Source organism: Corapipo altera, unplaced genomic scaffold (genome assembly GCF_003945725.1).
Source record: "Corapipo altera isolate COAL_440 unplaced genomic scaffold, ASM394572v1 22b, whole genome shotgun sequence".
Taxonomy (NCBI): domain Eukaryota; kingdom Metazoa; phylum Chordata; class Aves; order Passeriformes; family Pipridae; genus Corapipo; species Corapipo altera.
This window is the reverse complement of record NW_020884876.1, coordinates 20,772,572-20,786,177: the sequence shown is the minus strand read 5'-3', so window position 1 is coordinate 20,786,177 and position 13,606 is coordinate 20,772,572. Positions and strand designations below refer to the sequence as shown.

Sequence of the window (13,606 nt, the reverse complement as noted above, 5' to 3'; positions counted from 1 at the left end):
GACAAAGTTTGCCCTGATCCAGAAAAGCCACTGTCAGTCTAAAACCAAGGACAAGGTAGGACTGGGTTTATGGATCACGTGTATGTGTAACCACAGGTACATAAACTTTTCCATTTCAGCTCTAGTCATTTTGAAATTTTACCATTCTAGGGTATTGTTGTAATATTACCTATTTGATGTATTTTCATTTGTTTTTAAGAATTTTATTTCAAGCCTTCTGGTCTTCATCGGGGAACTTACTTATGGAAAAGGTCTGGACTGTGGTTCTGCAAAGCTATGGCCAGCTCAGGGTCCTGTCAAAGGTGGTGAGCTCATGCTTTTCTTCCATTTCTGAATGAGAGGTGTGAGAAGAACAGTGGTGGTATCAGAAGGGGCCAAATACCATAGAAAATCCAAAACAAGCTACAATGGGAGTTAAGGAGTTTGCCTGTTCTTCGCTCTGACCTGCTGCACCTCTTCAGTAGCTGTTCTTCAAGTGGAAACATAAGGAATTTATTTGTCTGCCTCTGATTTCACTAGAGTATTTAGTAACTTGGCTTTAACATTAGAATTCATCAGCAAGACTGATTGCTGTATCATACAGAGTGGCAGGCTTGGCAGAGAAGGAAATTTCCTCTGCAATTTAAAAACAGTCCATGAATTTGCTGGGTTTAGAGTTTGATAGCAGCTGGAAGAAGGATGCATCAAGTCTTGTATGAAGAAAGAAGCCAATTTAGAAATTAAGAAGGTGACTTATGGTAGGGAGCAGGGATATGCACATTTCACATGTTTTATTCAATATCTTTGTTTTGGTTTTGGTTTGTTCTTATTGGCATGTGATTTTAAAAGGAAGTTTTTGCTTAAATGCAAGTAAGATACTAGTTTGTGAATTATAGGAGAGGTGCTGGTAAGTGTGCTGGAAGCTAGTTGATACATATACTCAAAAATGAGAATTCTACACTGAAATGCTGAACCCCATGGCTATGATCCAGTCAAATGCTGACAGCAGTGGTAGTACTCATGCGCTTAAAATTAAGCATTTTCCCAAAGTGCTTTGATGAATCAGAACCGAAGTCCTTATCACCTTGCTAGAAGTGAATTTATAAGAGTGTTGTGAATCAATAGTATTTATTCTTAGGCTTCTCAACTAAACCACTAATGGAATATAGGGAAATTACAGCTTTTCTGTGGCATGAAGGAATCTGGCTCTGGTCTTAACCACAAACTGTTCCCCCGCTTTGAGAAAAAGTTACTATCTTGATTTCCAGGGGGCCTAGAAAAGCAAAATCAGATATTGGAATTCCCTGTGGATCTGCACAAGATATTTCTTCATGCCTCTCTTCCTTGCTCCAACAACTCTTCATCCCAGATAGGTGTTGGCCTTAGGGAGGCCTTTTTTTCTTGAGCAAAGGCAAACTGTGATGCCCTAATGTCTCCCTCTCCCTTCTGAGGATCAGCATAAATTGAAGCTTAATAGGAACTGACTGTGCAGGACTCAGGGCTGATGCTGCTGTAAATACAAATGAATACATGTTAGGCCTGACAATTGGAAAGAAATTTCCCAAACAGTGATATATGGCCAGAGCCAGTCTTGCCAGGCCAGTTTTTTTAATTAGTTTTTCCAAACAGCCTGTAGCTTTATGAAGGGAGTTTTGTACCCTGCAAAATATGAACGAGTGTTTGCAAGCCTTCAGGTTTGGGAAAAAAATTACCTCAATTGGTGTTACAGAGTACAGAGGATTTCTCAACAACTGAAATACTAGGACATTTTTCTACATCCCAATAGTGAGCATTTCCAGTAGTGGCTGTGCTAGTTAGCTCACAGTATCTGGAGATAAACTACTGCTAATGCCATTATTCTCGTTTACAACTTTTGAGATTGCTGGTCAGGGGATCCTAATACCTGCAATTTTCTCTTTTGTTATCTGATCATGTTTTCTTCAAGCCTCATGCCTGCAAGTCATGTGAATCTGCAGGCAGCTTCCATTCTTTAAGAGTACACGTCTCTCATCCGTGATTGGCAGGAGTCAAAAGTATGTCTGTAGAACTCTGTAAACAAAAGGCAAATAGCAAGAATCCAATTTATTTTTTGAAACCATATGTTTTTAAGAGTCTTGTCAAAGATTATGTGGTTTTTTGAGATGGCAGCGATATATGATATGTTCCTATAAATATTCTAGCTCTGTTGTATATGGGGTGGTGCACACATGAGGAATGACAAGGCAGTCTTACCCCAAAGGCTATGTAGTTTAGTCCCTAGCTTTTGTGATGTCTTTAAACTCTGCTTGTAATCCTGTTGCAATTGTAACATATGATAGCCCTGACACAGGGTTAACTTCATTAGGCTAGATTTTTTTAGAAACTATTTGCTTGTTTTGTAAGTGTTTTTTGGAAACATTCATGCAGTCAGCAACAGGGCATACAGAAAGGAGTGCCAGAGGTGAGATGTTGCTACAGCTTCCTCTGTTGCCTCCACAAAAGTAGGTGCTTCAGTGAGTCTTAGCAATATTTTGTTCAGGCAGAATATTTTGTGAATGGCAAAGCTTGCTTTGACTTCATCCACTGTCCTTCGAGGACTATGTGTTGAGCCCTGCTTTCTTACAATTAACATAGTATTTTAATTAAATGGAAAAGACTGTATACAAACATTTAAAGCTGTGCATTTTATTGTTTTCTTAATTTATGTGTCAATAATTAGTAATTGGTCTTAAAAACAAAGGATATTTTATAGATACATTTTTATAACACAAGGTATTGCAGCAAGAATTTGGGTAGTGATTTTTCACATGCAGTAAGGTTGCTCTCTTGCTATTTCTTCTTTGAATACCATTTTACAGGGGTAGCTAAATATCATGAAGTGTTAGCTAGTCACTGTGCTGTTTCTCTTGCAACCTCCTCCAGGAGATAAAGAAAAGGTGGCCTTGAATTACTTGAATTTAGTGTGAACGCACCTCTCCTTCCCTCAAACGCAGTGGAATTACTGCAAGAATAGGATATTGGGGCACAATAAATCTTAGAAGTCTTAGACAGCACTGATGCATAGTCAGGCATATCTCCTGAGCTGTTACACAGATCAGAAGTAAGAGATGAGCCGTTATCCCTGTGCTAATGCAAATTGCATGCAGATTACTTCTGTTTTCTCTATAATGTGAATATGAATTGAAGGGGTCTTTTTCTGGTTTGTGTGTTTGAACTCATGGGCACTTCTCTGTAGTGGGGCTGCTGGTAATTAAAAGTGTTGGGTTAGTAGTGTCCACAAAACCACAGTGTCTACACTGCTCTCTTTACCTTTAGCAAAGATACTTTTCTAGTATCTTAGGTCCAAGGATTAGAAGCCTAGAGAGAAGTTATTTGAGGAAAGCTTTGTCAAAGAATGAACAGACTCTCAAGAGAATTAGACACCAATTAGGGTTTCACTTTTCCTGAATCCAACCTTCTGTCCAGCTGGGAAGCAGCAATGTCTTGGGAGCACCTTTGCTGTGACCAGCTTGGGCGTCGTGTCCTGTTGCTGAGCTCAAGGAACCGTGTTGAATCTTTTAGGAACTGGAGTGGGAGCCACCTGAAAGATTGCCCCTTTTCAAATTAGATAGAACTGGTTTCTTGGGTTAGCCATGGATTCGTACAGAAAAATGGGGTCCTGCCTTCTGTCAGGGCCCCTGAGTGCTTCAGATGGGTTACTCTCTCCTCTGACCTCTTTTGTTTCAAGATACACATCAGGGCATCTCAGGTTTCAGAGGCATTCAAAATGGTTGTAGATAACAGAGACTGCAAATATATCTAAGACCTGGCACTTACAGGTGGTCATCATGGTAGGTAGAAGATGTGAAGAAACATTATATATTCATTGACAAAGAAATTTGAAGATTGTGTTCTCACTTTGATATCTGATGTATGAAAAGGACCAGCATGAAGTCCCCACCTACTCAAGAGACACCTTGAAAAATCATTCAAAAGAAGATGATCTCCATATATGAACCATATTTTAGGATTAGGCTCCTATTTGGCAAGGTGTTTGGATTTAATCTAATCATGAGGCTAAAATTTACTTCCTTGCACTATTTAGGGCCTGTGCATGATTGAAATCCCATGAAAGACCTCAGATACAGTTGAAAAATCATTTAATGCTACTTAATACAAGGACCTTTCATTTCCTGAACTTAGTTTTCAGAAACATTGGCAAGCACCTGAAAAATTGTGGCCCAACCTTTTTGTCTAACTAGCCAGCCACAGTTTGCAACTACTTGTTCTCAAGATACAAAGAGTTTTGGCTACACTTTGGGATATTAACAATTGCAACACAAGTTATGACTCAAATGCAAAGTTCTGACCCAGGTATAATATCTACAGTAAAAGTACCCTTAAGGGAACTATCAGGTGCTTTTCTAAAAGTCTGTAGTTTCTATAGAGAAATAAAAGAGAAGGTTTGGGCTTTTTTTCCTTCCCCAAACAGTGTTTCTGTTTTAACTAATGCATCTATCTTGTTTAAAATGAACATACTGCTTGAAGGCGCTTGCAATTTCACATGTCTTTAGTGTGACTTGGTGAATAATGCAAGTCTTGCTCCAAATTCTGAAGTCACCAAAAGCCTGAGAAAAAAAAAAAGTCAACAATTTCATTAATTAGAAACTGAGTGAAAAATTGCAATATACCAGGCTTTTGAAGTGACACCAGAATTACTTCTCTTGTTGTTATTCTTCTGATACAGGTTTCATTTGCTTCAATTAAACCTGGTTTTATTAGGTGTATTAATGATAACATAACTGTTTGGTTATATGATGACAGGTGAAAGTATTGATTTAATCAAAAGCATGAATTGGACTTTTAAATCTTCTGGCATAAATTCTGACTGCAAAAGAAACATGGCATCACATGGAGGGAGGAGCCCCAAGGTGTATTAAAAAGTCTGATGTGTAGATCTCAGACGTTCGCTCATACAAGAATATATGTACTCATGGTAAAAGAAATTGCAAACACATGAAAATCTATAGCATAGATGTCTATAAAAATGGATACCTATGTCTCTAGACATCTGTGTCATAGATGTCTGTAAGAGCAGCCAGAGCAGAGATGGGAGCAGTAGGATCTTCCTCTTTGATGCCTTAGTTGTCTTTGAAAAAGCCCAAATACCCTGAAGGCCAAAGGAAGTAGAGGTGCCATTCCCTTTGCCCACGTAAATAAGCATCTCTTTGTGGGCTACTCTGGGTTGCTCTTAGTGAGGATCTGTCCTGGCAGAACTTAAAGCTGATTAAAAGTCTTGGGCTGATGGCTTGTCTTTTGCACTGAGGGTGAAGGGAGTTAGTTTGTTTTGGTTTGTGGGTTTTTTTTATCAGAAGTGGAGAACTTCACTGGCTGTGGGGTTGAGTGAGATGGGGAGCTGTTAGCTTTTGGTTTTGCCAGAGTGAAAAATACTAAGGCAAAAGTAGTGGGTGGACAGAGCATTAGATAGACCATGAAATGTAGAAACTGGATTATTTGTTTTATCTTGGTACAGTGGTCATTCACCTGGTAACATTAGTTTCTCTTAAAATATAATTAGCATTTTATTCCACTAAGCATTATTGTGTATTAGACATTAGTGGGACACAGCACGGTATGTTGTAAATATGGAGTTTGGTGCCTAGATGGCTAATTCGGTTCTAATGTCATTATTAAAGGTTGCAGAGGAACAATGTCCTAAAATATCTGTTCCTCATGAACTAATCTCCTGCAGTTATTCAGATGTGACTAATGATGCATCTTCTGCAGAAACTTCAATTTATTTATTTGGTATGTACCCTTATTCTTCTTAGGAAATGTTAGAAACAGAACAAAAAGGTAGAATCAGTTTTCTATACTTTTCTTTGCTTCCTGATTAATTTTTGGTCTCAAGAAAGCAAAAATGTACATTAGCAATTTCATACCTTGTTACATCTTCTGTTTGCTTTCATCACACGCATGGCTGTTTTCATAAATAGCAAACATAAACATAAATGATGTAATATCCCTCTTTGATCATCAGTGTGTGGCTGAGAAATTAATGCATATGTGCACATTACTTGTAAAGCAGCCTCAACAATTCACGATGTACATTCACCTTTTGTAGTGTCAAGGCAGGAATTTGAACAAGACTTCTGTCTGCTTACATAAGAAACATAAGAAATTATAGCTTTATGTATCTTGACTCTTACGTGAATTTATTTTTTGAAATGTTGTACTCCAAATGGAAGAGTTCTGTGGCTTGACTTCTTTCTGTTAAGAGGATGCTGCCCTTGCAGACTCAGTGACCTTTGAAAAGCAAGTCTCAAGTAATCCTTTTATTTCTCTGAGATCATATAGCACAGTATCCAGTTGCAGGCTTTTAAGATGGAATGATTGCAGACTTTGTCCACTTGCCTGGATTGGATTACATTTTGTTTGACAAAGAAAACTAAAATACTTATACCTTCCTTTCTTTGCTTCACAGCATTGTGATCTCTGTGCATTCAGGATGCAGAGTAGTTGCTATATCATGCCAGCACTGCTGGGATTTATTGAATTTACTTAATTGGCCTTTATCTCACGGTTACACTTTAACGCTTCTTTTGAAGGCGATTCAAAAAGGATAGGGTTACTCCTTTTCTAATTTGCTTTGAGAGTTGTGTTACTCATTTTCTTATCTTCCCTCCATTTCCCGGTAGAGCAGAGCATTCTGTAGAGCCACAATTGAACATGTTAGAGACTTGCACACCAGGAGATTTAAGTCCATGATGTTGTTAGCTAGCCAAGCTTTGTGCAAACTGCTTTTTAAAGAGAATGCTCTGTTAAAGGAGTGTGGGAAGTTTGATGATTGTTTTTGGGTGACTGGGGGTCTATTTTGTGTTGTACTATGCTGGTGCGTATGAAGGAGAGCTAAACTGCCCTGAACCTCCCAGGGAAAGATTTTGCAGCAGAGTTTGGGATCACTTGCATTGTTTTCTTGATTTTAAAGCACTTGTGAGCCTTGACCCTATAAACACTTCAGGAAACCTCAATAGAGTGGAAGAAAAGTCCATTATCTAGTCCGGTAGTTTTGATCCTGGGAATTGGATGGTTTTCACCTTCCTGAGAAGCATTCAATACCAGGGAAGGCTGAGGTCTCCCGTCCATGCACTTCTCAAGTTTGCTTTTACTAATAGTTTAAAAAGGTTTAATGCTCAACACTGACTTTCTCTGTCCTGCCAGACCTCTGCTGCCAGCTCTGTAAGCATGGAATGGGTGTTGCAGGGATTTGGGGGCATTGGAGAACAGTCCCAGAGGGCATAGGTCCCTTTTTCTGAGTACTTTGGTGGCTCCACCCCCTATATATAGCATCTAAGGGGCTAACGGTAAGTGATCAGTATGGCCCCTTTAACTAGGACTGCAGAACCTTCTGTTATTTGGCACAATCACCACACAGTGAGACTGGTTTTCCAACGCCTCTGAAAATCATGTAGCTTCCTTGCATTAGAAGGAAACTTCATACAGTTTTAATGGATCTCTCTACTCATTATGTCTTCTGTGAGCTAATACATCTGACCATACAGATGTGCACGGACCACATATCTCACACGCACAACTCGGCTTGTTGTGCTCATGAATGCACAATGCATATTTAGGCACCTGGATTAATTAAGTAAAGTTCTATATCAGATTAGCAGTTTGTACTTAGGTTGTTATTTGCCTTCACGTAGCCCAAAAACTTGTAGAGGACGTCAGCCGGGGGTAAGGTGACTTTTACAGATGAAAAATTGTTGACGATCACTGTACAGTGCCTGCATAAATAATATGATCATCATTCAAATCAAGGTGGTTTTTACTCACTCAGTGGAGCAGTTGCAAGCACAGTGGTGGATGCACAACAGACAGGCAAACGTTGTCTGTGCAGCCTGATGCCAGCTCTCCAGCAGAAATCAATATGGAAATGGCCAACACCTTTCAGGATCCTCCAAGAGCCAGTCTGGGGAAGGATTAGTAAACAGGAGTGAGAAAAACTGGGCCTGAAGCAAGACTGAGGTGCGGGAATTTGCATTAAGAGAAGTCTTGCTACTAGCCTTCAGTCCAGAAATAATTGTCTGGAGCTCTTCCCTTACTTTTTGGCTTAAAATCAAACCTGGAAAAATTAATTTATTTATTGTCTTTATTGTACTTGATGTGTTGGGGGTTTTTTTAGTATTAAGATAATTAGCTAGTCCTGCATATAGGAGAAATTTTTTTTATATAGTTCCAAATACATTTTGAAAGATAAAATGTGGTCATTTGCTACTGCTCTTTGCACTCCATTCCTCATATGGTCACAAAAATCTTTGCCATGGGTCTCCCCAGCCTCCCTGTCATCTTTACCAGGAACTGGCCCATGTGGAGGGTGAGTCAAAGCCCCTCAGCCAGGCATGGGCTGTTTTTGTCTCTGGAGAAGCTGCTCTTGGCCCTGAAAATGAGAGACTGAATTTTGCCTGTCCCCTTTTCTTTTCACTCACTGTTGTTACCTAATCTCTGGCATGAAATACCTGGGGTGTTAGGGTTGCATTGCCCATAGCAACTTTTGCTAGAGAGCTGGCAGGGTGGCAGCAACCACAACTTAAAAAGTCTCTGCAGACATCGGACTGAGTACAAAGGATCAAGCCTGTTTCTGATGCACATGTGTGCTGCAAAGGGCAGATAACCTTTCAGAGCTGCATCTTAAAATAATAAGCAGAGCTGGTATAGCTGCTTTCATGCTGTGGCTTTCCCAAGCACACCACGAACTTCCGAACCGTGATTGCCATTAAAATCTTTTGCCATTTGCAAGGAATTAGCATCACTATATGAACTGTAACACCCCAGTGATATTTATGGAGAGCAATTGAATTATAAAGGTCATAATATTCCTTGCTTCTGGAAGGAGGGGGCTAAGAGATGCCTAGTCTTAAACTACTTGCAATCCAAAAAATAGTTAAGAAGCCCATGTAATCTAAGGTTTTCTGAAGAATATATAACTTGAAAGCGGACAGAAGAAAGTAAAACATAATCAATATGTAATCCTGATAATGTAGGCCCTTGACACGTTTGAAAGGGGAAGGTGTGGAGTTGATGTGTTTGAAAAGAGCTTGAAAAGACAGGGTTGATATATAAGCTGCTGACAGTAGTTTGTGTTGTTCCTTTGCTCGGGCTAGTGATGATGGTCAGCTGCTGAAAATCTGTGCAAGTCCAGTTGTTAAAGATGGGCAAATGCCACCCAGGGAAAAACAGACCCTGCTGATCTGCAGTAGCTAAGGATTGCCTTGTGTTTGAGGATGCACTGATGAGTTTGACTTTGGCCAGGGCAGACCATCTTGCTAACAATGTTTTTTGTCTGTTCTGTTTTTCTCCTGTCTTGCAGCACCTTCTCCAGTCAGTAGTGTGAAAAAAGGGAAGATAACTAAAAATAGCATCTCCCTTTCCTGGCAGGAGCCAGATCGACCCAACGGCATCATCCTGGAATACGAAATCAAATATTTTGAAAAGGTGTGATGGAGTGATTGCTGAGTATCCCAAGTACCTTCTCTTTACTGTTTTCTTCATTTAGTTATAATTATTTGAGTCATGGAAGGGAATGGAGTGATTTTATGCATAAATCAATGTCAGATTGATTTTGCAGTAAATGATTAGGAGACTTGAAATGAGGGTGTTGCTTTCCATTAGTGTGCCACTTTTCTTGAACAAATACATTAAATATGCGTGTCAGATTCCTCTGTGGCCTTATCACATTAAGATAGAGCCTGCTCATTTGTTAAAAACAGGAGGGGTTGGGGACTGAGCATTTGTCTCCTCCCAGAAACATCAGACAATCCCTCGCCTTAGGTATTTCAGTTTCACTTGATTTTTCATCCACAGTGTAAGGAGAGGAGAAAGATTTTGTGAAGAGATTGTAGATGCTCTGATATGAAGAAGTGAATCCTGGCTTAAAAGCTTGCCTGGGTTTTCCAGCTCTTGCTGTCAATCTAATGGGAAGCACTCTCCCTACAAAACTTGCCTCTTCTAGTCTTCATTTCCAATGTCAACTTGTGCTCTTCCTGAAAAAATTAATGTAGTTTAAATTAAATAGGTTACAAATGCTCTTTATCAAAATAGTATATTTTGAGTGATACAGCCTTAAATCTTTGGAAATCTTAGATTTTCTTGAATCAGGTTTGCAGGTGTTGACCGAACAGCAGTTTTTTGCCATAGCTGGAATGGTAAGGTGTTCTTTTTTCTTCTGAAACACCCAGATTTTCTACATGAAAACAAGAAAAAAATAATGAAATTGAGTCACAATGCACTTCTTTGGGGGGGTTGAATTTCTGTTTTAAGGAAGATATTTCATAAGCTCTGTCTATGACCCAGCTGAAATCACTGAACATGGAGCAGTACTAGGTCCTTATTCTTTCTTTCTTCTTTCTCTGACCATGGGAGGGACCTGCTCAAGCAGTCCATGGAAGGAGGGAAAAGAATTTCATAAATCTCCATCAAGATAAAATCAACATTATTTTCGCAGATGAGAGAGCTTGTGAATGGGCACTAGATGTGTGACTTAAATAGGGCTGAGGTTTTCAAGATTAAAGCACAAAGCAAGAATTAGGTTATTCTGTTGCTGGAAATAATCCGTTACTAATTATTTTATCACCTTGTTTGAATGACTGTTGTGGCACATTGAGTTCTTACCATGGAATGGCTTGGGAAGATTAGCTTCTAGAAACCTTGATAATGAGCAAATAATTAAAGCCAAAAAATCCATATATTCCTTCATTTTACTTAGTTTGTTTTCCAAAAAATTGGCAGGATAGGGGGCTTAAAAATGTTGTATTTGTGGTCCAGAACTAGTCTCAAATAGCTTCACTAAGTAGTTCTTGAAGTGCAAGTCCTTCATGGGGATGTAGATCCAGCCAATCCAACTTTATGCTGTCTTGATTTATTTCATTCAGGTTGATAGTGAAGTTTAGTATTTTCCATACAAAAGTCCAAGAGTCTAAGTGTTTGCAGAAGCCAACAGTATATTGAAAACCTAACTGGCTGACATACAAGCAAAGATGTGACTTATTGCTTTTTAACCAGTCATTGAGTTAGATTGGGGATTTTGTCCTTAATTCTTTTTGTTTGTTGCTACTATAATTTGTATTTTCTGTATTTTCAGCCCTTCATAAGGGTAAATTCACAGCACTAATTTCCAAGGGACAAGAATTGTCTATATTAAATGTTTGGGAAAATTGAGTTTTGTCAGAACACGGTCCCGTAAGAGGAATCACTCTTTAATATGATAAAAAAGGCACATATATATATATATGTGTTTGTGTGTGTGTGTGTACACATTTCTCCAAAACAGATTTCAAATGAGAAATTCTGTAATCTTACATTTGGAGATTCCCAGTATCTTAGCCAAGTATAGTACTGTCTATGGGAAGTTGGCCATTAAATTAAGAAAAAAAAAGAAAAATCAGTTCAGATCCTAAGAGCTATGCAGAAATCTTGGTAGGGAATTACTAAGAACTCTGGTTTAACTCATAATAATTTGGATATGAGAGGATATGGTGAATAAAAAGCAGTTTCCAAATTTGTAGACCTTAATTTATGAGCTCTTGTCTAGATTATGTGTAACAGTAAATAATTCTAAGAGTAATTACCAAGCATTTGATCAAAATTTTAATCAAAGAACTGAAATTGTTTCATATTAGAAACTGATGTAGATGAAGATTTATTTCAGCAGTTTTTCTTCTAGTTCATTGCTGCAGAAGCACAATGCAAAAATTAGGTATTTTCCTGGGGTTTTGGTTTATTACTCCCTTCCCAAGGTCTAATTCTTGGTTCTGGAAATGCCAGCATAAAGTTGTACAATGTGTAATATATTATTCTCTTTTAGGCCTGGATACATTACTGGGAAACTGTGTTGGTATAAATTTAAAATCCCTTTCTAAGGCGATGGGGCTTTTTTTATCTTCCCTGTGCCTTGGGATTGATCTTTATATAATAAACCTTTCCATTGCCCCAGGCCATGTGCATCCTGAGTGATGGAAAGCTGCTTCTACTACAGATGCCAGCTGCATGCCTCCTAGAATCATTGATTATAAATTGAAAATGAGAACTCATATTTTGTACTGCAGAAAGGACCTTCAGAGAGGGGGTTTTGAGGAAAAATCCTCAAAAATGCATGCTTCAGTCACCCTTTATAACATTGCTCTGGGGGTTGTTGAGAGTCTGTCTTCTCTGAGAGCCATTATTTATGTGTTTGAACTTTGTGGTTTTTGGGGGGGTGTTGGGAAAAGGACCAGGAGACGAGCTACACCATCATCAAATCCAAGGAGACAGCAATTACAGCAGATGGCTTGAAACCAGGTTCAGCGTACGTCTTCCAGATCCGAGCCCGGACGGCTGCTGGCTATGGTGGCTTCAGCCGAAGATTTGAGTTTGAAACCAGCCCAGTGTGTAAGTCTTTTTAATTACTGTCGGCCCGTGTCTCTGGAACAGTTACTAGAGACAAGTCTGGGGATCGATATCTTTGCAGAGAGCTCTTCCTTTTACTGCCTTCATCCCCTGACTTTGGAAACATCAGGCACATCATGATTGTGCACTGAACATTGTCCTTTGCCTCCTCAACCCACATTGTGAGCAGGACATCTTCAGGCTTTCCCTGCTTAGAAAACTCCTATATTTATGGGAGCTGATGCAAGAGAGCATAAGGGCTCTTCTCTCAGGAGGGACAGAGGGGCTAAGATCTGTTCCTCCACACCTCTTAATGTTATTCTGCAGAGGATACTGAGCTCTCTTAAATATCTCTATTTGGGGGAAAAAAACCTGAAATAGTGCCTCTCTGCAAGGGAAGGAGTTTAACAAGCATTAGTCTCTTTTGGTGCAAGTTCCTGTCAAGTTAAAAGATAGTTTCTGTTGGCTGCCAATGCCACAGCCTCAAGGAAAGGAGTTTGACTTGTGATCAGAAATGGAAAAAAAAATGTGCACTGCATGTGCAGGACTTCTGCTTGATCTGGTACAGATTTGTGGGGGTTGAAATTTTCTATTTTTCTTTTTTTTTTTTTTTTTTTTACTGAATCTGATTATCAAGGTCTGGATTCTGGAACAGATTCTGTGGCAGAGTGAACTCCTGAGGCACGCAGAGGCTCAGCTGCTCTTTCTTTTGTGTTCGGGCACAGCTGTGGGGATATTCTTTTTGTCCCAAATACAAAATTTTTGCTGAGGTGTCAAATATAATTTTCTCCACCAGAAAGTATGTCTTACATCTTTTAGTTTGTACAGCTGTCATTTATTAATTTTTTTATACTTTTTGCATGGAGAGAAAAATTGTGGTGGAAATATTCTATTCATTCCTGTGGAAAAGAGACTGTTTTCTGTGTTTTCCTTGGAAATTTAAATTCATCAATACTTTGATTACTGTTACTCCAGTTCATTTAAAATTCATCATCTTTGAGAAGAAGATGCCAAGTTGTCTTTTCAATTCATGCTACCTTTGAAGCTGTAATAGATTTTAAACAAATCATTATATATTTGCAGATGTAGCTGTGGAGCCAGTGACTGAGATAATATAGTGAAAATTGCATCACAATGCAAACATTAATGCAATAGGAATAGTCTATTTAATGTATATCTTATTGTATTAACCATTAATCCTGCCCTATGAGTAGCAACCAAATCATGTTATGCCAAAAATTAT

General features: G+C 38.9%; 1 protein-coding gene across 11 annotated transcripts in view; it reads left to right on the top strand.

The window, feature by feature from the left end:
- The window catches only part of EPHA5 (EPH receptor A5), a 205,471-nt gene that overhangs the window by 142,176 nt on the left and 49,689 nt on the right, over nucleotides 1-13,606 (top strand). For all 11 annotated transcript variants that reach the window (XM_027635820.1, XM_027635819.1, XM_027635816.1 and 8 more), the window contains 2 exons: nucleotides 9,311-9,435; nucleotides 12,207-12,366. In XM_027635820.1, coding sequence (XP_027491621.1) covers nucleotides 9,311-9,435; nucleotides 12,207-12,366 — 285 coding nt within the window. The remainder of the gene's footprint in view (nucleotides 1-9,310; nucleotides 9,436-12,206; nucleotides 12,367-13,606) is intronic.